This window comes from Sapajus apella, unplaced genomic scaffold (genome assembly GCF_009761245.1).
Source record: "Sapajus apella isolate SASKATOON/1434 unplaced genomic scaffold, GSC_monkey_1.0 scaffold17, whole genome shotgun sequence".
Classification (NCBI taxonomy): domain Eukaryota; kingdom Metazoa; phylum Chordata; class Mammalia; order Primates; family Cebidae; genus Sapajus; species Sapajus apella.
Genome location: NW_022436957.1, coordinates 13,538,154 through 13,559,429, shown reverse-complemented (window position 1 = coordinate 13,559,429; position 21,276 = coordinate 13,538,154). Strand labels below are relative to the sequence as shown.

General features: G+C 46.4%; 1 protein-coding gene across 2 annotated transcripts in view; it reads left to right on the top strand.

The window, feature by feature from the left end:
- Positions 1-21,029, top strand: part of RAI2 (retinoic acid induced 2) — a 63,717-nt gene extending 42,688 nt beyond the window's left edge. For both annotated transcript variants that reach the window (XM_032286013.1, XM_032286012.1), the window contains exon 2: positions 19,043-21,029. In XM_032286013.1, the coding sequence (XP_032141904.1) occupies positions 19,067-20,659 (1,593 nt within the window). In that variant the 5' untranslated portion in view covers positions 19,043-19,066 and the 3' untranslated portion in view covers positions 20,660-21,029. The remainder of the gene's footprint in view (positions 1-19,042) is intronic.
- The last annotated feature ends 247 nt before the right edge of the window (positions 21,030-21,276 follow it).

Below are 21,276 nucleotides of genomic sequence, written 5' to 3'. Positions count from 1 at the left end.
CACACACACACACACACACACACACACACACACACACACACACACACTTCTAGCATTCCAGTTGCTCTTTAACCAAGCCTTGAGTATTGATTTACATGAAGAGATAACTGGAACTCTGGTAGCAGCCTCAGGATGGGAGCTTCCAGATTAGAACTTGAGCTTCCCCTCCCTGGGGTGTGCACTTGTTAGTAGAATGGTGGCTAACTGGGTTAGGGCTTCACCTAAGTCAGACAGGAAATGTCCCACTGTAGGTGCTTGTATATTTTAAGGTAAGTTACACACATCATAGCCCTGAATCATGTATTTCTGGAGCCAGAGAGCTTAGGCCTAGGGAGAATTTAATCAACCTTAGTTTAGGGGGTTGAGGGCTGGGTTAAAGTCAGCTCTGACATTTATTGCAGGGCTTGAGGCAAGCCTGGGGTTCCTGATCTATAAAATGGGGACAATCTCTGCCTACTTCCTCAGGTGGTTGTGAAGTTACAGAAGATACTTGGATGGGCCCTTTGCACACAAGAGACCACACTGTGTCAGTTTGGTCCCTCCAATATGGCAAGGACCCAGTGTCTTTAGAACCAGCATTTTTGGAGAAGAACCCAATAAGAAGGCAATAATGTTGGACACAGGCAAGAGCTTGCTAGGGGTAGAACATCAGCAGTCAGTGGAGGAGGAGGGTGCTTTTGAATGGGCAGTCTTTGCCTTGAAAATCAATTACATAAGGCACCAAGGGAGAAAGCTGACCCTAGATCCTTGAGCCATAGATGCTAACTCCCCTAAAGGACTGTCTACAGGGACCTTTCCTATAGAGAATCCAGTGTGGAGAAAGGGTAGAAATCCAGGCCTTCCTGCTCTGCAAACCAGCAAACCATCAAAGGGTACAAGGAGAGAAGGGAGTGTTGCAGTCCTAGAAGATTCCTCTGGCAAGAAGCCAGGGGTGCCAACTTCCCAGATATATTTGCCTGTCTTGTGCCAGGGACCTGCTGCTTCTCCCTCCCATAGCTCCACCTTCTTACATGAGTGAGGGCCACCTGAGCAGCCATGGGGCTCCAGGGAGTGAAGCTACTGAAAGCCTTTTTCCTGCTCCCTGGAGTCAGCTCCCTCGTCCCTGCCAGCTCTGTGAATGCCAATGAAACCGACTCTTTCAGTGGATATTTATGCAGTTACAGAGCAAAGAATGATCCTGACCCCATGTAAATACACTGATTCAAGTCAGAAAGAGCAGCCAAGGGTGCTTGGTGAATTTACTGCAGAAAAGCAGTAAATTGGAAGTTCAGACTTGGGCTGTGGGTACTTGGGCTGCTTCTAAGGTTCTGGTTTGAAAATCACTGGTTTGAAAACCAGTGGGTTCTGGGGTGTTCTGAGTTTGGTAGAAGCAATAAGCCTGCCTGCTCCCGGCACTGTGCACAGGGTAGGTCCCAGGAAGCTCTGCGTTACTTAAAGTAATGCTGGCTTTGCTTACTAAGACAGTGTAACAGTACCATGGTTCAAACACAATAGAAGTGGATTTCTCACTCACTTAAAGCCCCAAATGGATTTTCCTGATGGCAAGTGGCCCTTCTCCTCCAAGCCATGATTCAGGCATGCAGGCCCTTCCATCTTGTGGCTCCACCATCTTCAACAGGGTGCTTCTAAAAGGTCCTTTTGCATCAAGCTGGGGGGAAGGGGAAGAGGGTTGGAGCATCATGTATGGAAGGAAGCTTTGTAGGAGCCAGGCCTGGAAGTGGTGCCCCTCACTTTCAACTCACCTGCCCTTGGCTAGAACTCAAGCACATGGCCACACCCAACTGAAAGGGAGGCTGGGAAATGTAGTCCCAGAAGAAGAGGAGGTGGGTTTGGTGAACAGCTGGCCAGTCAGCCACAGATGAAATATTTCTGGGAAGCACATGAATGAACCCCTGCCTGGGATGCAAGCTGGGCCAGAGGCATGGGAAGTGAGAGTTGAGTTCCAAAAAGAAAAGGGAGCACCTATTACAGGCTGTGTCCTTCATGGGCCAGTTGTTGCTAGCTGCAGTGGTAATGGTGGAGAGGGAAGCCCAAGCAGGGCTAGGGCCAAGACAGCAAAGCTAGGCAGACCTGCCTGAGGAACAGATGCAGGCTAAGAAATCCTAGGTTCTGGTCAGAGACCGAAGACATCTCCACTTCTTCCTTCCTGCCTTTCTCTACTCTCACCTGCTCCCTGCACACTACCAGGAAGCTTTGCTCTCTCTCCCCCACCTCCCCCAGAAGTGCCTTCCCTGCAGTGAATGTTGTGCATGTTCTGGAAAGCTCTGACCCTCCCTCCCATCAAAACAATCATTCCCTGGAGATTCACAGCTCAGTTCCTGGGGGTGGGGAGTTGGTGGGGTGGGAAGCAACAATCCAAGAAACCCAGTCACACCAAGGTGGTACCAGTCTGCTGGGGATGCTGAGAAACAGAGGAGAAAATAAATGGGAAATATCTAGTGGGGTACATGGTAAATGCTTAGTAAATGGTTTATTATTATCAATTTATCAGTGTGTGTGTGAGAGAGAGGGAGTAATGCAGGGGGGAGAGAGAGAGAGGAAGAAGAAGCAGAAGCAGAAAAAGCAGCTAGCAAAGCCCTGCAAATTAAAACATTTTATCTTTTCCTCCCAACCTAATGGTCTCACTAGTGAATTGATGGCTTCCTGCTCGTCAGGGCCTGGAAAAACATCAAGATTGTGTTGGTTGAGTTGGCAGTCCTTTAGGGCACAAGGTTAATTGATGAGGGGTGATTCTGAACACCCTTTTGAAGAGCTACTAGGTTGATGGAAAAGTAATTGCGGTTTTTACTATTGAAAGGAATGGCAAAAACCGCAATTACTTTTGCATCAACCTAATAGATACTCCACTAATGTTTGAAGCACTCTTGACTCTCCCCTAAGCCCTCACCAGCCCTGGGCTTCAGCCACCCAACCTACCAGCCTGTCCCAGACACACCTGTCCTCTTCTACCTTTATTTCTGTCCTGCACTTTTGGAAAACCCTCCTCCATTCCACCATCTCCTGCGCCAAAATCCTACTCATGTGGCAAGGTCCAGTTCACAGGTCACTTGCAACAATAAAGATTTGATGACTGGAATTCAGAGGGAAAATACCTGACTGAGGTGGAACAGATGAGGAAGGAGAATCCTGATTTGAATATCCCTCTTGACTATTAGAGGGACAACAGGTGGCTTTAATCATGCTTGGTTACCGTGTGTGTGTGTGTGTGTGTGTGTGTGTGTGTGTGTGTGTGTGTGCATGCACGTACACATGTACGCATGCAAACACGTGCATTCTAGAACTCTTCCCCTAAATAAAATAGGAAATAATAACTATAATCTTTATTGGTAACTAGCCAGATGTTATACAGCCGATCTTTTTCCTTCCCCACCCCAACTTTGTCTTGTTTATGCTATATTAGCTCCAACCATGATGCTTGCTTTAGGATACATACAGTGAATTTTTGGGGACTTCAAAAGCCTCACCAACCCTAAGATTTTGTAGAGGGTGTTGTTCTGCTCTTGTGCTTCTGGGCAGAAGGGTGCTTTTGACAAAACAGAATCCCAGAAAGAAGCCTCCCTGTCTAAAAGATGAGTACTCTCCACCCTCTCTTTCCTGCATTGGCTGTGTACTTCTCAGGTCGAGGTTATTATGATTATGATTATGATTATTATTATTAGGCAGCATGCAGCTGATGAAGTGAAATAGTGTTTATTTATTGATTTTTGGTCTCCGAGTTGGAACACAAGATCACCAGAAAAGAAACTCCTTCTGTGACTCATCCCAGGAACATCTTGCATTCCAGCCAGCACAAATTTGATTCAAAGAACTTACTGGAGGGCCCCAGTTATATTTCAGCAAAGGAACACATTAGCTATGCCGACCATCTCTTGAACAGTTTGCTTTTGGAAAGATAGTCATCTTTGGCCCCTTTGTGTGTCTTGTTCTTTATAAGATCTTGAGTCACACCCCTTTCCAGCTGATTCCTCTGTGGTGTGAACGTTGTTATTATAAAGGAGTGTCTTCTTCACAGGTGTTACAGAAGGTGTCACCAACTGGGGAAACATTTGGTCGTGGTGGCCTAAATTAGTGACATTTAGATATTCACATAAGCCTTGTGACTTTCCAGGCCATGGCTGGTGTAGCAGACAGTTGTTGGTGCCCTGCCATTTCCCGCTCAGACTGGCCTCTTATACACCAAATGCTGCTTACTGCAAACATCCACGACTTTCCCTAAAGATGTGAGTTTTGGGTTTTTGGTTTTAGTCTCAGGAGCACACTAGATCTGCATGCTGGGCTAGCTGGGAGTACCAAGGAATGAATACATCCTCCAGGAGCAGCTCTTGGAAGTGATGGATGGGGAAGGGTGAGTAAACACCCCAGCTTCCTAGCCCCTCAGTTGAGATGACTTTGAGGTCTCCCCAGTGGAACTGAGCTTCAGTTGCCCACAGTAGTGACTTACTTGACAAATTGGCTTTCTTGCATTCCCATCTCACCATTTCACTCCTCTACTGGTGTTGTCTGGGATCTTCTCCCAGATAAATTACTTTCAGTCGATCCTTGCCTTAGGGTCTGTTTGTGGGGGAACCCAAGCTAAGACAACTAGCTAGTTGGGTTCACCAAAACCCTGCAGCCTCCTCTCCTCACTCCCCTCACCATGTTCATCACCATCATTGGTGATGGTTCAATGACCATGACTGGTTACAGTCGTTAAGTTGCCATTGTGGCTGTAGCGCTACAGTAGCATGTTGTGCATGGGGGTGCAGTCCTTTGAGAGCCCTAACTTCTGCATGGAAACCTGGTAAGACAGAAGCCGGCATTCAGGAGGTAGCCAGTTCAGTAACAGGACACTGGACAACTTTGGATGCTGCTATAATCTCTGCACCAGGGAAGCACATACTCAGGAGGTTCGAGTTGGGTGAGCAATAAGTGTTTGCTGATTGTGTCTATAAAGGGATGAATAATTGACTCAAAATCATGTCCTCCCTTAGTTCTGAGTGCTTAACGGTCAAGGTCATGCCCCTGCCCCCTTTATTTGACCTCAAGTGCCTTCCAATGGGCCCAGCAAACTTAGTCATAGTTGTAGGCTCTTGTCTCTATGGAGAGATTTCAAGATAGCTAGGAAGATTCCTCCCCATGACCAGTATCTGAAATGCCTCAATTAGAGTTTCATTTCTTTGTCCATAGCTTTATTACTGGCTGGATTATCTTTATTATACCAATAAAAGAACATAATACTTCAGCCTTATCAGTCATGTACCTCATTGAGAATGAGTTTATCAGCTTCTTTCTGGAAAACTCAATTTTGATAGGAGAAACCTAATTCTGACTGCCCAAGGAAGGGTTGGGGGAGCCGGGGGTTAGGCAAAAATAAATATTAGACACAGAAAGATGGTACATTTAGATTTTTTTCCTAGGACTGATAACTCAGCCAAGTCACAAGGGAATGTGCTTGATGATTTTTAAAGGCATAGGAGTTCTGCCCAAATTTGGAGCACCTTCCCTAAGTACTTGCAGTACTCAAACTTGTAAACGATGCTGTATTTTATTTTTTACCATGTCCTCACTGTGCTAAGAAGTTCCAGTCCTGTCTCTCCCTCCACCCTGCTGTACTGTAACCAAGCTATTACAGATTACAGCATCCTCTTGTGGCCAGCTGAGTAACTCTCACTCAGTGTTTTCCTCACAGCTTTCCTCAGTTTCTCTGTGTTCTTTCACTCTTCTGTTATAGCTAACCAATTTCTCCTTTGGACCTACAGAAACTTTTGAGTCTTCTCTCCTTCAATTCTTGCTTAGTTACCTCAAAAAGGCTCTTTGCTTTCTCTCTTCCTTTTATCCTTACCCTTGTCCTCTCCTCTTCCACTCCTCCCATGTTTTTATGAGTGAGAAAATGACCTTCATTATCACTGAAAAGTAGGAGAGGAGAGCTACTTAAGCTCTTGTGTCAAGGAGAAGGAAAACTGAAGGATATGAAGTGAAATTATGTGTGGTCAATCAGTAGTAATTTCAGAACCATTAGAAGTGCTCGTGAGTCCAAATTCAAGATATAAAAGGGTCTGGCCACCTTTTTTTTCTCCCTCAGCCTTTCAGTCTGAATAAGAAACAGATTTCTGTATTTATTTGTCTTCCCACCATATTTAATTTCTAACATTGAGAGAGCATTGTTTTCTATTTTCACTTCAAATGCTTATTTCAGCTATGTTGGGGGTTAGGTGGGATTTGTGGGCTGGCCTAGAAACCTTGTCATCAGGTGTAACACTAATCCTGTGGTAAGTGCTTTTTCAAGTTCCTAGTAGCTGATTTTTAAATGAATCTTTGAACAGGCAGGGTTGAGAATGTATAATCCCATTCAGATGCAAAGGGAGCATGGGTGATACTACTCGATGCTCACAGGAAATATGGCCGGTGGATCTGATGATGCCAATGGTGCCAATGACATGATGATGATGATAGCACTGACAATAAGAATGATGGTGAGGATGAAGACGATATTGACAGTGGTGACAACGATGCCAGTGACGACGATACCAATGATGATGACGACAGTGATAATAGACATGATTTACTGAGCACTTCCATGTGTCAGGCAGTGTGCCAAATACTTTACATAGCTTATCTCCTGTAATCATTACAACCACCCCATGTGACAGGTTTTTAAAAAATTTTTAATCCTCATTTTACATGGAGAAAAACCGAGGCTTAGAACTTACTTGCCCCAGGTCACACAGCTAGCAAAATTAGGCAGAGCTGAAGTTTGAACCTAGGCCTATCTAAGTTCAAAGCTTGTACTCCTAACCATTCTCATAGGGGGCCCAGTGCCCAGGGTGATGCTCCATGCCAAAAGGTGCAAGGGATTCACATGCATTAGGCAAAGGGGAAAATCTGAACTCCAGTTTTTTGTACTTCAGAAATCTGCACCCCTTCCTTCCAGTGACCCCTCAGAGGGTCTATTTCTTGCACACTGGTCTCTGGAAAATGTCCTGCTAATGACACAGGATTATAAACAGTCTTTTTCCCAGAACAAAAATTTAACCTTTGTACCTCAATCTAATTAGAAGTATTTTCTCTTGCAGAGGCAGGTTTTTTCCTCCTCTTTGTTCCAAATTTAAGAGGTTTCTTTGTTGCTAGAAAAATGTCTAAAAACCATAGCTCTTTAAGATGATGGGCCCTGGCCCGAGACCTTAAATGTGACCTGAGCTCCTGCGTGAGATGGCCGCTCCAGCAACAGCACCTCAGGGTGCTGGGGGTTCTGGGTGTCCAGCCAAACTGTAGGGCCTTGGCCCAATGCAGGGATGGGCACTTGCTGTCTCTCGCAGTCCACTGTCCAGATGAGTGTCCCCCCTCACCACCAGCAGCTCTTTATGATTTTCTTCTGTGATGCTGAGCTTCACCAAGACCTGAGGAAGGCAGTTTATTCCTGTTAGTATCAGGAGCAGCCATCTCTAGAAATAAACATTTGTTCTTTTCCTTAGAGAGATCCTTCCATGAACATCACCCCTCCGGCTGTCTAGGGACTAGCATTCTTCCCTTAGAGACTTACTCCTTCCTCTGCAAGAAATGTGAGCGTTGAAGGAGCCCTGTTAAAAGCAGATAATACTGGGAGAATATGGATTTGGTTAATACCTTGGGAATAGAGCCAAGAGAGACAGCAACCTGCCTACAAAGAAAGTGGCATCAGATCGGAGGAATAGATGCATGCCTGGCACACAGTAGGTGCCCACATCATTTTTGAAAGAATGAATAAAAATGAATGGACACGAATCTCGTTCCGTACTCCTGTCATGCAGTCAGGCCGGTATGGGTCCCCAAACCCATCATAGGTCCTTTGTGGGCAGGCTAAAGGTAGTAGAGGCTTGGAGAACCAGGCCTGGGAGTTGGTGGCATCCTCCTTCCAATTCCTCCTTGGCGCTCCCACCTGCCCATCCTTTGGGGCCCACAGCAATTCCTACCCAGCAGCTCCTGGGAAGCTAGGTTTGACTCCTCCCCAGCAGGCACCACTGGCTCCAAGGAAGGCTGAGTGAGAATAGGGCAGTCCCCCATGTTACAAAAGAGGAAACTGAGTCCCAGGTGTATAAAACAACATTCCAACAGTCATGAAAATTTCAGGTGTGCCCTGAATCTCTTCATTTCAATGACTTATTTATTAGGTTTCACTGAGTCAAGGGGCGGGGGTGTTCTTCTTTTTTTAGCAAGCTCCTCACCTATCAAACTTTTTGACTTTTTTGATGGAATCAAACCATCCCACATACTTTGGTGTGAGATGCTGGTTCCAATAGAGATGTTCTAACCCTGGGTGACTGACTGTGCCGACTCTATAGCTAATGTGTTAGATTCAAGTGCTCTTCAATATCCTTTGAAATGTGAAACAGAGGCAACAGGTGGGGTAATGTGCCTTTAAGGAAGGAGCGCAGGTCTAGGAATAAGTGTAGTCTATGCTGTGTGAACTTAATCATGTCACTTGACTCTGAGCCTCAGGTTCCTGCTCTTCAAAGCAAGAGGATTGGGGCCAGGCACAGTGGCTCATGTCTGTAATCCCAACACTTTGAGAAGCCGAGGTGGGAGGATTACTTGAGGCCAGGAGTTCAAGACTAGGCTGGGTACCATAGTGAGACCCCAGTTTCAACAAAAATAAAAGTAAAAATCAACTGTGGCAAACACCTATAGTTCCAGCTACTCAGGAGTCTGAGGCAGGAGGGTTGCTTGAGGCTGAGGGGTTGAGGGTGCAGTAAGTAATGATTGCACCACTGTACTCCAGCCTAGGCGACAGAGAGACTCTCCCCCCAGAAAACACAAAAAAAAACCCAGAAGGGGTGGGTTGGGCCAGTGACACTAAGACTTGTTCAGACAGGGGCGTCCTGGAAGTCTCCCTGGGCCCTGAAAGCTTCATTTCTCCTGCTGAGTTGCAGTGTTTTCATTCCTGCACTCCTATTAGAAAAAAAAATTGAACACTCCCCTTACACACACACACACACACACACACACACACAAACACATGCATGCACACATATAATTAGATTTACATGTCTTCCCATATTTATGACATACACTATAAAATAAAATACAGGAATAAAAAAGATGAGATAATAAAACAAACATAAATAAATTTTATGATACCTCGGGGCATGACCTTACCTCCTCTCCCTGGGAAGACCTTGGGCTTTCCTGCTGTTTATGGCCAGTTTCTAATGCTTGGCTCCAATTCCATTTTTCACAAATATCAGATCAGAGATAATATTTGTACTCTGTCCTCCCTAACAGATCTTCCCTGTAGCCACTGTAGGTCCTCACAAAATTTAGTCCCAGTTGCAATGTTTGTGGTCACTACTGTTTTCATAAATGAATTAGTGTATCAGGGAATTCATCTCTCAAGCTATTCTGGGCATTCATATTCCCATCAGAGGGCTGTGAAGACCTCTGGATGTAAAAGGCAATCGACCATAAGGCAGGTGACTATTTTGTGTATTCTTCATATTTTAACCAATTTGAGACTACATTCATGTGGTAATTATGTTCACAGCTTTGGTAAAAAGGCCCTGTGCTGATGTTTAAAGCTTAGAAAATTTAATCACTGGTGCAAGTAATTGACAATTATTCTACCCTATGGGGAGAGAAAAACCAGTTTTTACCCAGTTGGAATTACTTCTTAGATATTTAGTGCATCTCAAGTCCCGAATGGTAAAACCATATACATGTAGAATTAAACGATGAAAATTATGCTTTTCTTACTTGGCTCATAGAAAGTGGCTGATAATTTTTATGCAGAATTAGGTTAGTCATTGAAGGTTTCCTTAAGTACTGGATGGAAAGCAAAACCTAGACTCAGAATAGAGCACTGATGGAAGGGGGCAGGATTCTTAGCAGAGGTTTCTGGGAAGTCAGCCTTGCAAGAGGGAGAGCCATCTCATGTCTTCCTGGGGGTGGGGGCACATGGGGAGACACTGCAGGGGCTGGGCGGAAGAGGAGGGAGTTTGGTGTGTTGATAGCCTCAATCTTTTCTGGGAAGTAAGAAGGAAGATGGGCCATTGAGAATGTCAGCTCACCAGCAGTCCTGTGCTCTGGCCTTTAGATTAAGGGTCCACAGCCTCAATGTACATTAGAATCACCTGCTGCATCCTGGAATAATTAAAACAGAGTCTTAGGGGTGGGACCTAGGCATGTTTTTTTTTTTCTTTTTCTTTTTTTTTTTTTTTAAGTTCCAGATTACGCCAATGAATAGCAAAATCTGAGAACCAGTGGTAAACTAGCGCTTCTCAGAATTTAATGTACATACAAATCTCCTTGGGCTGTGGAAGGCAGATTCTGATTCAGTGGGTCTGGGCTGTGGCCTGAGATGTGCATTTCTAGCAAAATTCTGGGTGCTGCTGCTGCTGCTGCTCCAAGAACCCCACTTTGAGCAACAAGGGCATTCAGGGGTATTCAATCTTTTGGCTTCCCTGGGCCACATTGGAAGAAAATTGTCTTGGACCACACATAAAATAATGATAGGGAATGAGCTAAAAAAATCTCATAATGTTTTAAGAAAGTTTACAAATTGTGTTGGGCCACATTCAAAGCCTTCTGGGCAGCATGCGACCCTTGGGCCACGAGTTGGACAAGCTTGGGTAGACAGTCCAACTTTGACTAGAAATAATTGATAGCTGCCTCCATGCTCCATAAAAACCAAAGCTGTTGATATTTTATAGTTGGAAAACACATATCTTGAGAGAATCTTCAGCATATGTTTCAAGATGTGATTGTTGTAGGGGAAGAAACTTAACCTTGATAGAAAAAAAATCTAGATAAGGCTTATTTCAGTGGAAGAGGAGAGCAAATAATACCTGCAGCTTGTTGGGGGTGAAAGGGAACATCCCCAGGAGCAGGGCCCAGGATCTGGCTCCTCCAGCATACCAGAATTGGGATGGAGGACCTGAAGAAGACACTTGGAAGCCCACACCAGAGCTTCCTGGACCTGGGAGTAGGATCTGTCCTGTGTAGCCCAGATCACTAAGGCTCCCCTGAAACTGAGTGTGCCTTCCCAGTGACCTCACTCCATTAATCCCAGGGGCCTCACAAAGCCCTCCAGCAACAGTGACCACTGGCTTGAGTAGCTATGAGACAAACACCTCCCTACTTTCCCACCGTTCTTGGATATCCACTCCTGGAGCATTTGCTCAGGGGTGCTTGGCACTGTGGATCAGGAGCGTCGTGACCATCTTTACCATCGTTTCTGTACTGAAAATGCTTCCAGTTCACAAAATAAAATCAAACTTTGCTCTGCGGTGATCTGCAACTCTGAGAGGGGCTACCAGCATGCCCCAGGGCTTTTGTCCAAATTACTGGCTCAGAAATCAGGCTCAGCCTGAGGTGCCTTCAGGGAGCCTGTTCTGGGCCAGCATGGGGTCACAGTCACATTCTGAGCTGCTTTCAGTCTGAGTTGGTGCAGGGTCTTCAGGGGGCTGTGACTAAGATCATTTAGGATATAGCTGAGGGCATTGGGGTGAGGGTGTTAAGTTATTTGTGAGTGGCTGAGTGTGTGTGGGTGAGAAGGTGAGTGTGTAGTTGTGACTTTCACAGTGTTAAATGCTGGCAACCAACAAATAGGTGGAATTTTGGACTTGGAGAATAGTCTAAACTATCTGAGAGGTCAAGTATTTTTTCTTTTTAAATTAAGCCATAAATGAGTCCTCATTAGAAAAATGTCAATGTGTACAGAAGCCCGTCAGCTGAAATAGGTGCTTTGAGCAAAGCTCTGGAAGAGGAGGCTTGAGAGGCAGACACGACCTGTGTGGACACCCAGTGTGGGGGCAGAGATGTGGGGCAGGTCACTGACTGATCACCGAGGAGTTAGGTCTGAGTCAGCTTCTTCATGAATGTAGCTTCTCATAAGGAAAGCAGTCGATTTGATTTTGTTTTTCTGGGTGCTTCAGAGAAATACAGGGTGAATCCATTCACACACCATCCCTATTAGGAACTTTACTGTCCACAAACTGCTTTCATATCTACTGTCCCATCGGAGTCTCCTGTGGCTGGTAAAGGTGGGTGGCTGCCATGTTCTCCCACCATGGCACCTGTGGGTCTGACCCTCTGCTCTTCCCGAAACAAGAGCCTGGTGACCTCTGTAAGAAGCAGCCTTCTGTAAGTTTTAGTTAGCCTTTTTGAGTTGCAGCTTACTCATCAGTAAAAAGGGTCAGGAAGAGGCTGAAGGAGATGTCAGCTTTAATGCCTCTGCCCACCTTGACGTGCCATGAGTCTATAAGTGGTGTGCCTGCAACGAGAGGGTAAGGATGAGAACACCAGGCTCAGGAAGGCTTAGGTGTTCATTCATGCAGCAATTCATCCAGAAGATATTTCCTAAGCACCTACTAGTGCCAGCTGTGAGGTGGGAGACCATCCCCTGCTCCTGGAGAAACAAGTAAATAAGAAATCCCAGTATGGGGGCTGGGCGGAGTCAGGACTAGACAAAGTCAAGTTGGGGTCCTCTGGGAGCCCAGTGAGGATGGGGGATGATCTCAGAAGAAGCAACTTTAGAGCTGAACCCCTTAAGTCAGACAGATGAGCAGGAGTTGGCTAGGTGAAGGCTAGGCAGGAGAGAGATCCAGGCTAACGGACAGAAACTAGGGAGACTGGCCTCTGGTATAATTAGATCTTTGCAATAATTAGATAAGGGGTTCAGATAATAATTCTGTGACCCCATAATATGGTTTGGCTCCGTATCCCCACACAGATCTCATGTCAAATTGGAATCCCCAGAGTTGGAGGGAGGGGCCTAGTGGGAGGTGACTGGATCAAAAGACTTCCCCCTTGCTGTTCTTGTGATGGAGTTCTCATGCAATCTGCTTGTTTAAAAGTGTGTGGCACCTCCCCCTACCTCTTGCCAGCCATGTGAAGATGTGCTTCCTTTCCCTTTACCTTCTGCCATGATTGCAGGCTTCCTGATCCCCAGAAGCAGAAGCCTGTAATGTATGACCCATAGAACTGTGAGCCAATTAAACCTCTTTTCTTTCTTTTTTTTTAAATTATATTTTAAGTTCTGGAGTACAAGTGCAGATCATTCAGTATTGTTACGTAGGTATACACATGCCATGGTGGTTTGCTGCATCCATCCCCTCGTCATCTACGTTAGGTATTTCTCCTAGTATTATGCCTCCCCAATCCCCACCCCCTCTTATCCCTTCCCTAGCCCCTCCCACCCCCAACAGGCCCCTGTGTGTGATGCTCCCCTCCCTGTGTCCATGTGTTCTCATTATTCAACACCCAGGTATGAGTGAGAACATGTGGTGTCTGGTTTTCTGCTCCTGTGTTAGTTTGCTGAGAATGGTGGTTTCCAGCTTCATCCATGTCCCTGAAAAGCACATGAACTCATCCTTTTTTATGGCTGCATAATATTCCATGGTGTATATGTGCCACATTTTCTTTATCCAGCCTATCATTGATGAGCATTTGGGTTGGTTCCAAGTCTTTGCTATTGTAAGCAGTGCTGCAGTGAACATACGTGTGCATGTGTCTTTATAATAGAATGATTTATAATCCATAGGGTATTTACCCAGTAATGGGATTGCTGGGTCAAATGGAATTTCTATTTCTAGGTCCTTGAGGAATCGCCACACTGTCTTCCACAATGGTTGAACTAATGTACACTCCCACCAACACTGTAAAAGCATTCCTATTTCTCCACATCCTCTCCAGCATCTGTTGTCTCCTGATTTTTTAATGATCATCATTCTAACCAGTGTGAGATGGTATCTCAATGTGGTTTTGATTTGCATTTCTCTAATGACCAGTGATGATGAGCATTTTTTCATATGTGTGTTGGCCACATAAATGTCTTCTTTTGAAAAGTGTCTGTTCATATCCTTTGCCCACTTTTTGATGCGGTGGTTTGGCTTTTTTCTTGTAAATTTAAGTTCTTTGTAGATTCTGGATATTAGCCCTTTGTCAGATAGATTGCAAAAATTTTCTCCCATTCTGTAGGTTGCCTGTTCACTCTGATGATAGTTTCTTTTGCTGTGCAGAAGGTCTTTGGTTTACTTAGATCCCATTTGTCTGTAAGCTGAAACTGGATCCCTTCCTTATACCTTATACAAAAATTAACTCCAGATGGATTAAAGACTTAAACATAGGACCTAACACCATAAAAACCCTAGAAGAAAACCTAGGCAATACCATTCAGGACTTAGGCATAGGCAAGGACTTCATGACTAAAACACCAAAAGCAATGGCAACGAAAGCCAAAATAGACAAATGGGATCTAATTATACTGAAGAGCTTCTGCACAGCAAAATAAACTATCATTAGAGTGAACTGGCAACCAAGAAAATGGAAAAAATTTTGCAATCTACCTATATGACGAAGGGCTAATATCCAGAATAAACCTCTTTTATTAATATAATAAATTACCCAGTCTCAGATATACCTTTATAGGAACATGAGAACAGATTAATACACCCCACAAGTCTGCAAGCAGAGCTATTTTCCCAGACAGTTGCTCCCCACTTCCTCGTCTGTCCTGGGCCCTGAATCTTTTCCCCACTGTCTCCATCCAGGGGGCACATGGGCTACATGAGGGTGAGGCCCTAGCAACTGGCTGCAGACCAAGACAGTAAGATCTCCAGGGTCTCCAGCAACTTCCAGATCCAGGTTGCCTGCTTCCCACCTAGCCACACTGCCACTGTTTACTGACCTCTGCCCCACACCCCCAAGGATAATGGGGGCAGGCAGAATAGATGGGTGCCCTCATTTAAACCCATTTGAAAATATTTTACAAAACCCAAACAAAATGTTCCCTGTCACCTCTGAAGAAATTCATGACCCTGGGCTTGAGCATCAGCTGGCTCCTATGATGTTCCTTGATCTGAAGAGGTTCCCTCGCCCACCCTCTGCCCCTGCTAATCAGCAGCTTGGCTGAGTGGGGAGACAGGCCTCCACCTTCTCTCCAGTCATTATCTGGTTACTTGGTTCATCCTCAGGGACACAGACTCGCCCTTTGAACCCTTTATTCATGAGCTGGTTTTATACTCTCGGGTTCGCTGAGGCTTCCAGTACTAGCCCCTGCAGCAGCAATACCCACTATGCTCCCACTGGGTGCACCCAGACCCCCTCAGCTGCTGACTCAGAATCAGAGGAGGGTGCTTTCTGGCAGATTGAACAGGAAGAAGAGGAGATGTAGAGAGAAGGATGGAACGAGGCTTTCTGGGAGGTGGGAGGGTGCATGATGAAGACCAAGTTCATGTTCCTTTGCCTGAGTATCCCAGAGCCAGCACCATACTTGGTGGAAACTAGGAGGAGGCATGCAAGCCTGTCTCAGCACCAGCAGCTATCTAGGGAAAGGCCTGGAGGTACTCTCGGGCCTGCTTTGGCTGAGTAGTCAGGCAGGTCCAGAGCTGACCTATTGAAGGAGGTGGAAGTGAGGTTTGGGCCAGGGGCTTTGCCCCTCTGCCCTGAGATCCTGCATACTGCTCCCCTCCACCACACCCTGGCCTGTCCTCTGTTCTTCATCCCACTGGGCCTCAGCCCTGTTCCCAGAAACTTGAGCCACAGCAGGGGACCCAAGGGCCTCTCTGTAGCTCATTGGTGTGAGGTGCCCTCCTACCCACGTGACATGTGTCTCTGGAAGGCAGGCTGGGACTGGTGGGTAACCAGAAGTAGGCTGAAAGGATAGAGGCCCCTCAAGCCCTCCAGTAACAGAACCATAGCCACTGTGGGATGCAGTCCCTAAGGACAGGAGGAACTCCGGTGATGAAGGGGACAGATGAGACCTCTTGTGGGGAAAAAAAGAGCAACAGTTCAATGACTTTACTGGGAAGGACCTGGCCTCCACTTTGAAGAAATGTTATGCTCAAGTACCATACCTTTCTTGCATGCCTCTGCAGGCGCATACACTCAATGTTGAAGGAGAGGTTGTGGGGACCACTCTTGGCAGGAAACAAAATGCATGGAGGGGTGTGGCCTTAGCAGCTCTCACAGTGGGAGGTAAGCCTGGGAAGCCCAGCCTCTATGTACCTTTAGGCTACTTATTTAATCTCCCTGTGGAATCGGTTTTTCCACCAACAAAATGGGCATAATTATAGGACCCCTGTGGCTGGGTTGTTCTCAACAGAGGGCCTGGCAAATGGCGGATGCTCAATGAGCTGTAGCTCTTGCCATCCGTGGAAGGAACAGGGGCCTGAGGGAGGCTGCCTGCCTTGGCAAAGTCCTCTTTTCACTTTCTAATCAGGACTGTTCTGGGAATGTTAGCAGACCTAGACCAAGGTCAGGCAGAGAAGGGACTGAGGTTTTACAGGAAATGATGAGAGCTGGCACCTGAGCTGAAGGTGTGTGCAAGGAGGTGGAGGAGGCATCCAGAAGTTTGCCTTCCCTCCCTTGGGAGGAGATTGAGAGAAGCATACAGGGAGGGAGAGAGACTGCCATTTCTGCAAGGATGGACAGATGCAACTGTTATGAGAAAGCTGTCTCACAGCTGAATAATCCTAACCCCACAGAAAGACTAAATGTGGCACAGAACATGTCTTGACTTCTGTTGAGTGCCTCTCACCATGAGAATCCTCTTCAGATGGGTGGCTATAGGTGCCTTCTCTGACTGTTGCTGCCCTTGTCCTCACCAGTCCTACTGCAGCTTCCCTTCAGCCTTTTCTTACCCTTCCCCAAGGGTTCTGGCCACTGTGAGGGACAAGGATATAACCTTAGGTTCTCAGGGCCTTCATGGGGCATGCAAGAGGCCAAAAAATATTTGTCCTGCTGATGTGGATGCCTCTCCTGGCATAACATTGATACCTTTGCATGCTAGCAAATCTCTGATCAAACATGTGTTGCCTCCACTAGACTATAATGTCCATGAAAGCAACAACCTTGTCTGTTTCACTCACGATGAGTGAATGAATGAATGCATGCATGAATGAATGGTATATTTGAGGCCAGGCGCAGTGACTCATACCTGTAATCCCAGCACTTGGGAGGCTGAGGTGGGAGGATCACTTGAGGTCAGGAATTCGACATTAGCCCGGACAACATGGTGAAACCCCATTTCTCCTGAAAATACAAAAATTAGCTGGGTGTGGTGGTATGCACCTGTAGTCCCAGCTATTCGGAAGGCTGAGGCAGAAGAATCACTTGAATTCAGGAGGCAGAGGTTGCAGTGAGCCAAGATCATGCCACTGCACTCCCGCCTAGGCTGTAGAGCAAGACTCCATCTCAAAAAAAAAAAAAAATGCATATTACAGGCATGGCCTCTTCTGAGCTGAATCAGGATTCACTCATCTCATAAAGAACCAGACCCTTCGGCTAAGGCAAGCCCTCTCAGCATCCCTGGGGCCAGACTGCCTCCTAACTCTGTCCCAGGGGAGTTATTGGCCAGCATGCTGGGTCTCCTCGTGGCTTCCAGAGGGAGGCTCTGGATCCTGCTAAAGTTGTTTGCACAGCATCCTTTCCCTCCCTGCCTCTCCTGCCTCAGAGAAACTCCTTGTTCTGTGCATTTGACACATTCTGATTGGAAATACTACAGAGTTGTTCATTTGTTAAAAGTGCCTTACTGTAGTGAGACATTGTTTGTTTATTTCTTTTTTTTCTTTTTTCTTCTTTTTAAAGATGGAGTCTCACTCTGTCACCCAGGCCGGAGTGCAGTGACACGATCTCGGCTCCCTGCAACCTCTGCCTCTCAAGTTCAAGCAATTCTCGTGCCTCAGCCTCCCAAGTAGAGTGGCTGGGACTATAGGTGCACACCGCCATGCCCGGCTAATTTTTATATTTTTAATAGAGATGGAGTATCACCATGTTGACCAGGCTGGTCTCAAACTCGTGACCTCAAATGATCCGCCACCTCAGCCTCCTAAAGTGTTGGGAAATTAAAGGCATGAGCCAACACATCCAGCCTCATTTGTTTATTTCTAACCCATGGTGTGCTGGGCTGCCTCTCTTTCTTGTTTTGGAGGTTGTGTTGGCAATTTGGGGGTGAGGAGAGGAGGATGAGCTGACCACAGGACTAAAGTCTAGGCAGTTGGGATAGGTGAAGTCCAGAATCTTAGTTGCCCAAGGCCTGCCCAGTGAAACTGAAGATTATTGAATTATTATTGAGCCCAACCAGACTCCAAGGCTGCTCAGATCCCTGAGTTAGACATGGTGCCTGCCTTCTCCATGGTAACGAGGCTAAATATGGACGGGTTTCTATGGAGAGCCCTTTCGCAGCTGCAGCTCTGCTTCCTCCAGGAAGCATACGCGCCAGGCGCCTTTGGCCTCTCAAGAGGTGGCCAGAGGTCTACAGCAGGTGCCAAGGACATTGGGAAAGTGTGCCTGACCTTCAAGGATTTTCATTTCCAATAAGTATTTCATCCCCCAGCCCTAGGCCCATCGATGTCCCCTTCCTCTTGGCAGACAGATAATAGGAGAGGCCACAGGTCAGATAGATAAGCTGAGTGGGGAAGTGACAGTGGACCCAATGACCATTTATGTAAGTCATCCCATCTTCACCGTGCTCTGGGGAATGGATTTTCCTATTATTGGGAGAAACGGGAATGTCATTGGTTAGAGGGAGACAGAGACAACTGTAATGACCCTTGTGTAAATGCACTGCTCTTCCGCATCAAACCTCTTCTGGAAGAATGATTGCTACAGAGTATTTAAAATGCCTCTTTCCATAGTCATAGCGTATTCAAATGTGACAAGGCATTATTTTTTCCTTAAAGAAAAGTAAGTCTTCACTGCTTCTTCGAATTTGAACAAGTCAAATTTCTGCATTTCTTCACTGTTTGACATAGCAATGTGGACTGAAACATTGTTTTTGTTGAAGGCTAAACATATAAGCTGAGAATTAGGCTTTAAAAATGCCCGGTTTAACCTCACTTAGCTATTTACTGATTACATCACTTGTGTTTATAGCTTAATCATCTTAAACATTATGGTTCTCCACGCACAGATGATTATGTGGGTGTGTTTGTATATAGTAGGAGATATCTCTAACCTGAACCTATACATAGATGGGTTATGCTCCCTGTTTAACTAAGATGTGGAAACTTTCTAAAGATGTAAGAGAGCTCTTAAGGCAATTATAAATAGTCTTTTAAGGAAAAGTCATATTGTATGTTCTGTGTTGCAGGCTAAGTGGCATCAGAGCTGAGTGATGGACGACCTGCAGTCCCAGAACCTCCCCATGGACATGACCGACTCCCCTCCCGCCTTGGCTAATAACAGACTGGAGAATGGCATGGCTCAGCTGATCACCACTGAGGCCTGGAACATCAACTCCACCGACCTGGTAAAGAAGGCCCTGGTGACCGTGCCGGCCCCATCCATTCTGAATCCCCCTGCAGAGTCTCAGAGTGGCATGGCTCTGAAGGTGGCAGCCACCGTGTTGCAGCCCCTGTGCCTTGGGGAGAACCCAGTGGTGATGCCCATTCACATGCAGGTGGAGGGAAGCTCTGCGCCAGAGCTCAATCCCAATGGCAATGCCACCTACGTCATGACCACGCAGGGCCCCGTGCAGCTGCCTGTGGTGCTGGAGCAGCACGTCTTTCAGCACCTCAACTCCCCTCTGGTCCTGCCGCAGGAGGCCCCATGCTCCTCCAATACCATCCACAACAACCTCTTCCAGGGAGCAGAGGACCCCGAGGCCCAACCCCAGCTCCTGGACCTGAGGATCCCCAGCCAGCCGCAGGAGCCCACTTTGCCATTTGAAGCTGTGCTCCAGAATTTGTTTCCCTCCCAGGGCACTCTTGGGCCCCCACCCTGTCAGCCTCCTCCTGGCTATGCCCCTGTACCCCCCCAGCCTTTTAACTCCCCCTTGTCCCCTTTGGTCCCACCAGCCACCCTCTTGGTGCCATATCCTGTGATTGTCCCCTTGCCTGTGCCGGTCCCCATTCCCATCCCCATCCCAGTGCCTCAGAGTTCTGAATCCAAGTTCAGCTCCAGTTTCCCCAAGCCACCATCTTCCTTTGGCCTGCACCCCTTTAAAGGCACCCAGACCCCTCTGGAAAAAGATGAACTGAAGCCCTTTGACATCCTCCAGCCGAAGGAGTACTTCCAGCTCAGCCGCCACACAGTCATCAAGATGGGAAGTGAGAACGAGGCCCTGGATCTCTCCATGAAGTCAGTGCCCTGGCTCAAGGCTGGTGAAGTTAGTCCCCCAGCCATTCAGGAAGAGGCGGCCCTAGACCTGTCAGTGGCAACCCACCGGAAATCCGAGCCTCCACCTGAGATACTGTATGATGGTGGTGCATCAGTGGACAGCCCAGGTCACGCAGTGATGGAGAAACTTCCCAGTAGCATGGAAATGTCTTTTGCCCCTGCCACGCCCCATGAGGCCCCAGCCATGATAGATAGTCACATCAGCAGCAGCGATGCTGCCACCAAGATGCTCAGCCAGCCCAACCACCCCAGCAGCGAGGTCAAGGCTGAAAACAACATTGAGATGGTGGGTGAGTCCCAGGCGGCCAAGGTCATTGTCTCAGTCGAAGATGCTGTGCCTACCATATTCTGTGGCAAGATCAAAGGCCTCTCAGGGGTGTCCACCAAAAACTTCTCCTTCAAAAGAGAAGACTCCGTGCTTCAGGGCTATGACATCAACAGCCAAGGGGAAGAATCCATGGGAAATGCAGAGCCCCTTAGGAAATCCATCAAAAACCGGAGCATAAAGTTAAAGAAAATGAACTCCCAGGAAATACACATGCTCCCAATCAAAAAACAACGGCTGGCCACCTTTTTTCCAAGAAAGTAAATAACGGCTTTTTAAAATTTGTATGATTATAATATGGGGAAAGGTGCATTGGTTTTATAAAAAGGCATTTAAAACAAATTATCTTTGTTAATTATTTTGGGGAGTGGTTGGGAAATGCAAAGGTGAATTGGCTCTAGAGGCCCTGTAAGCTAGTATCATTTTCTTTTTTAATTTTTGACTTTTCACAAATGAGTAAATAAGAGCAACCTATTTTTCAAGCAGATTGCACATTTTTTGCAGCTTTAATGGAATATTGGGTGAGTTAGAGGGGTTAAAAAAAGCTATTTTCATTGCCACAAAGTGCTTTGATGATGTAATACCTAATAAAGGGTAGGATGAATATTTCACAATAAATGTTTGTTTGCACTAATTGGTTGCAGTATTCCATCATTTATAAAATTTGCATTCCTTGACTGTCATAATTTGGCCAAAACTCTTGCTTGTAAAAAGCTGTAAGTTATCCGTGATTAGAGACCTAAGCTTTTCAGGTATATTGGAAAATACTGCTCTATGCCCCAGTAAAAGGAGTGTTGGGAATATGGATGATCTAGAGCAAATCATTTCCCATTTTGGCCTTGGGTTTTTTATTTCGTTTGAGATATATATATATATATATA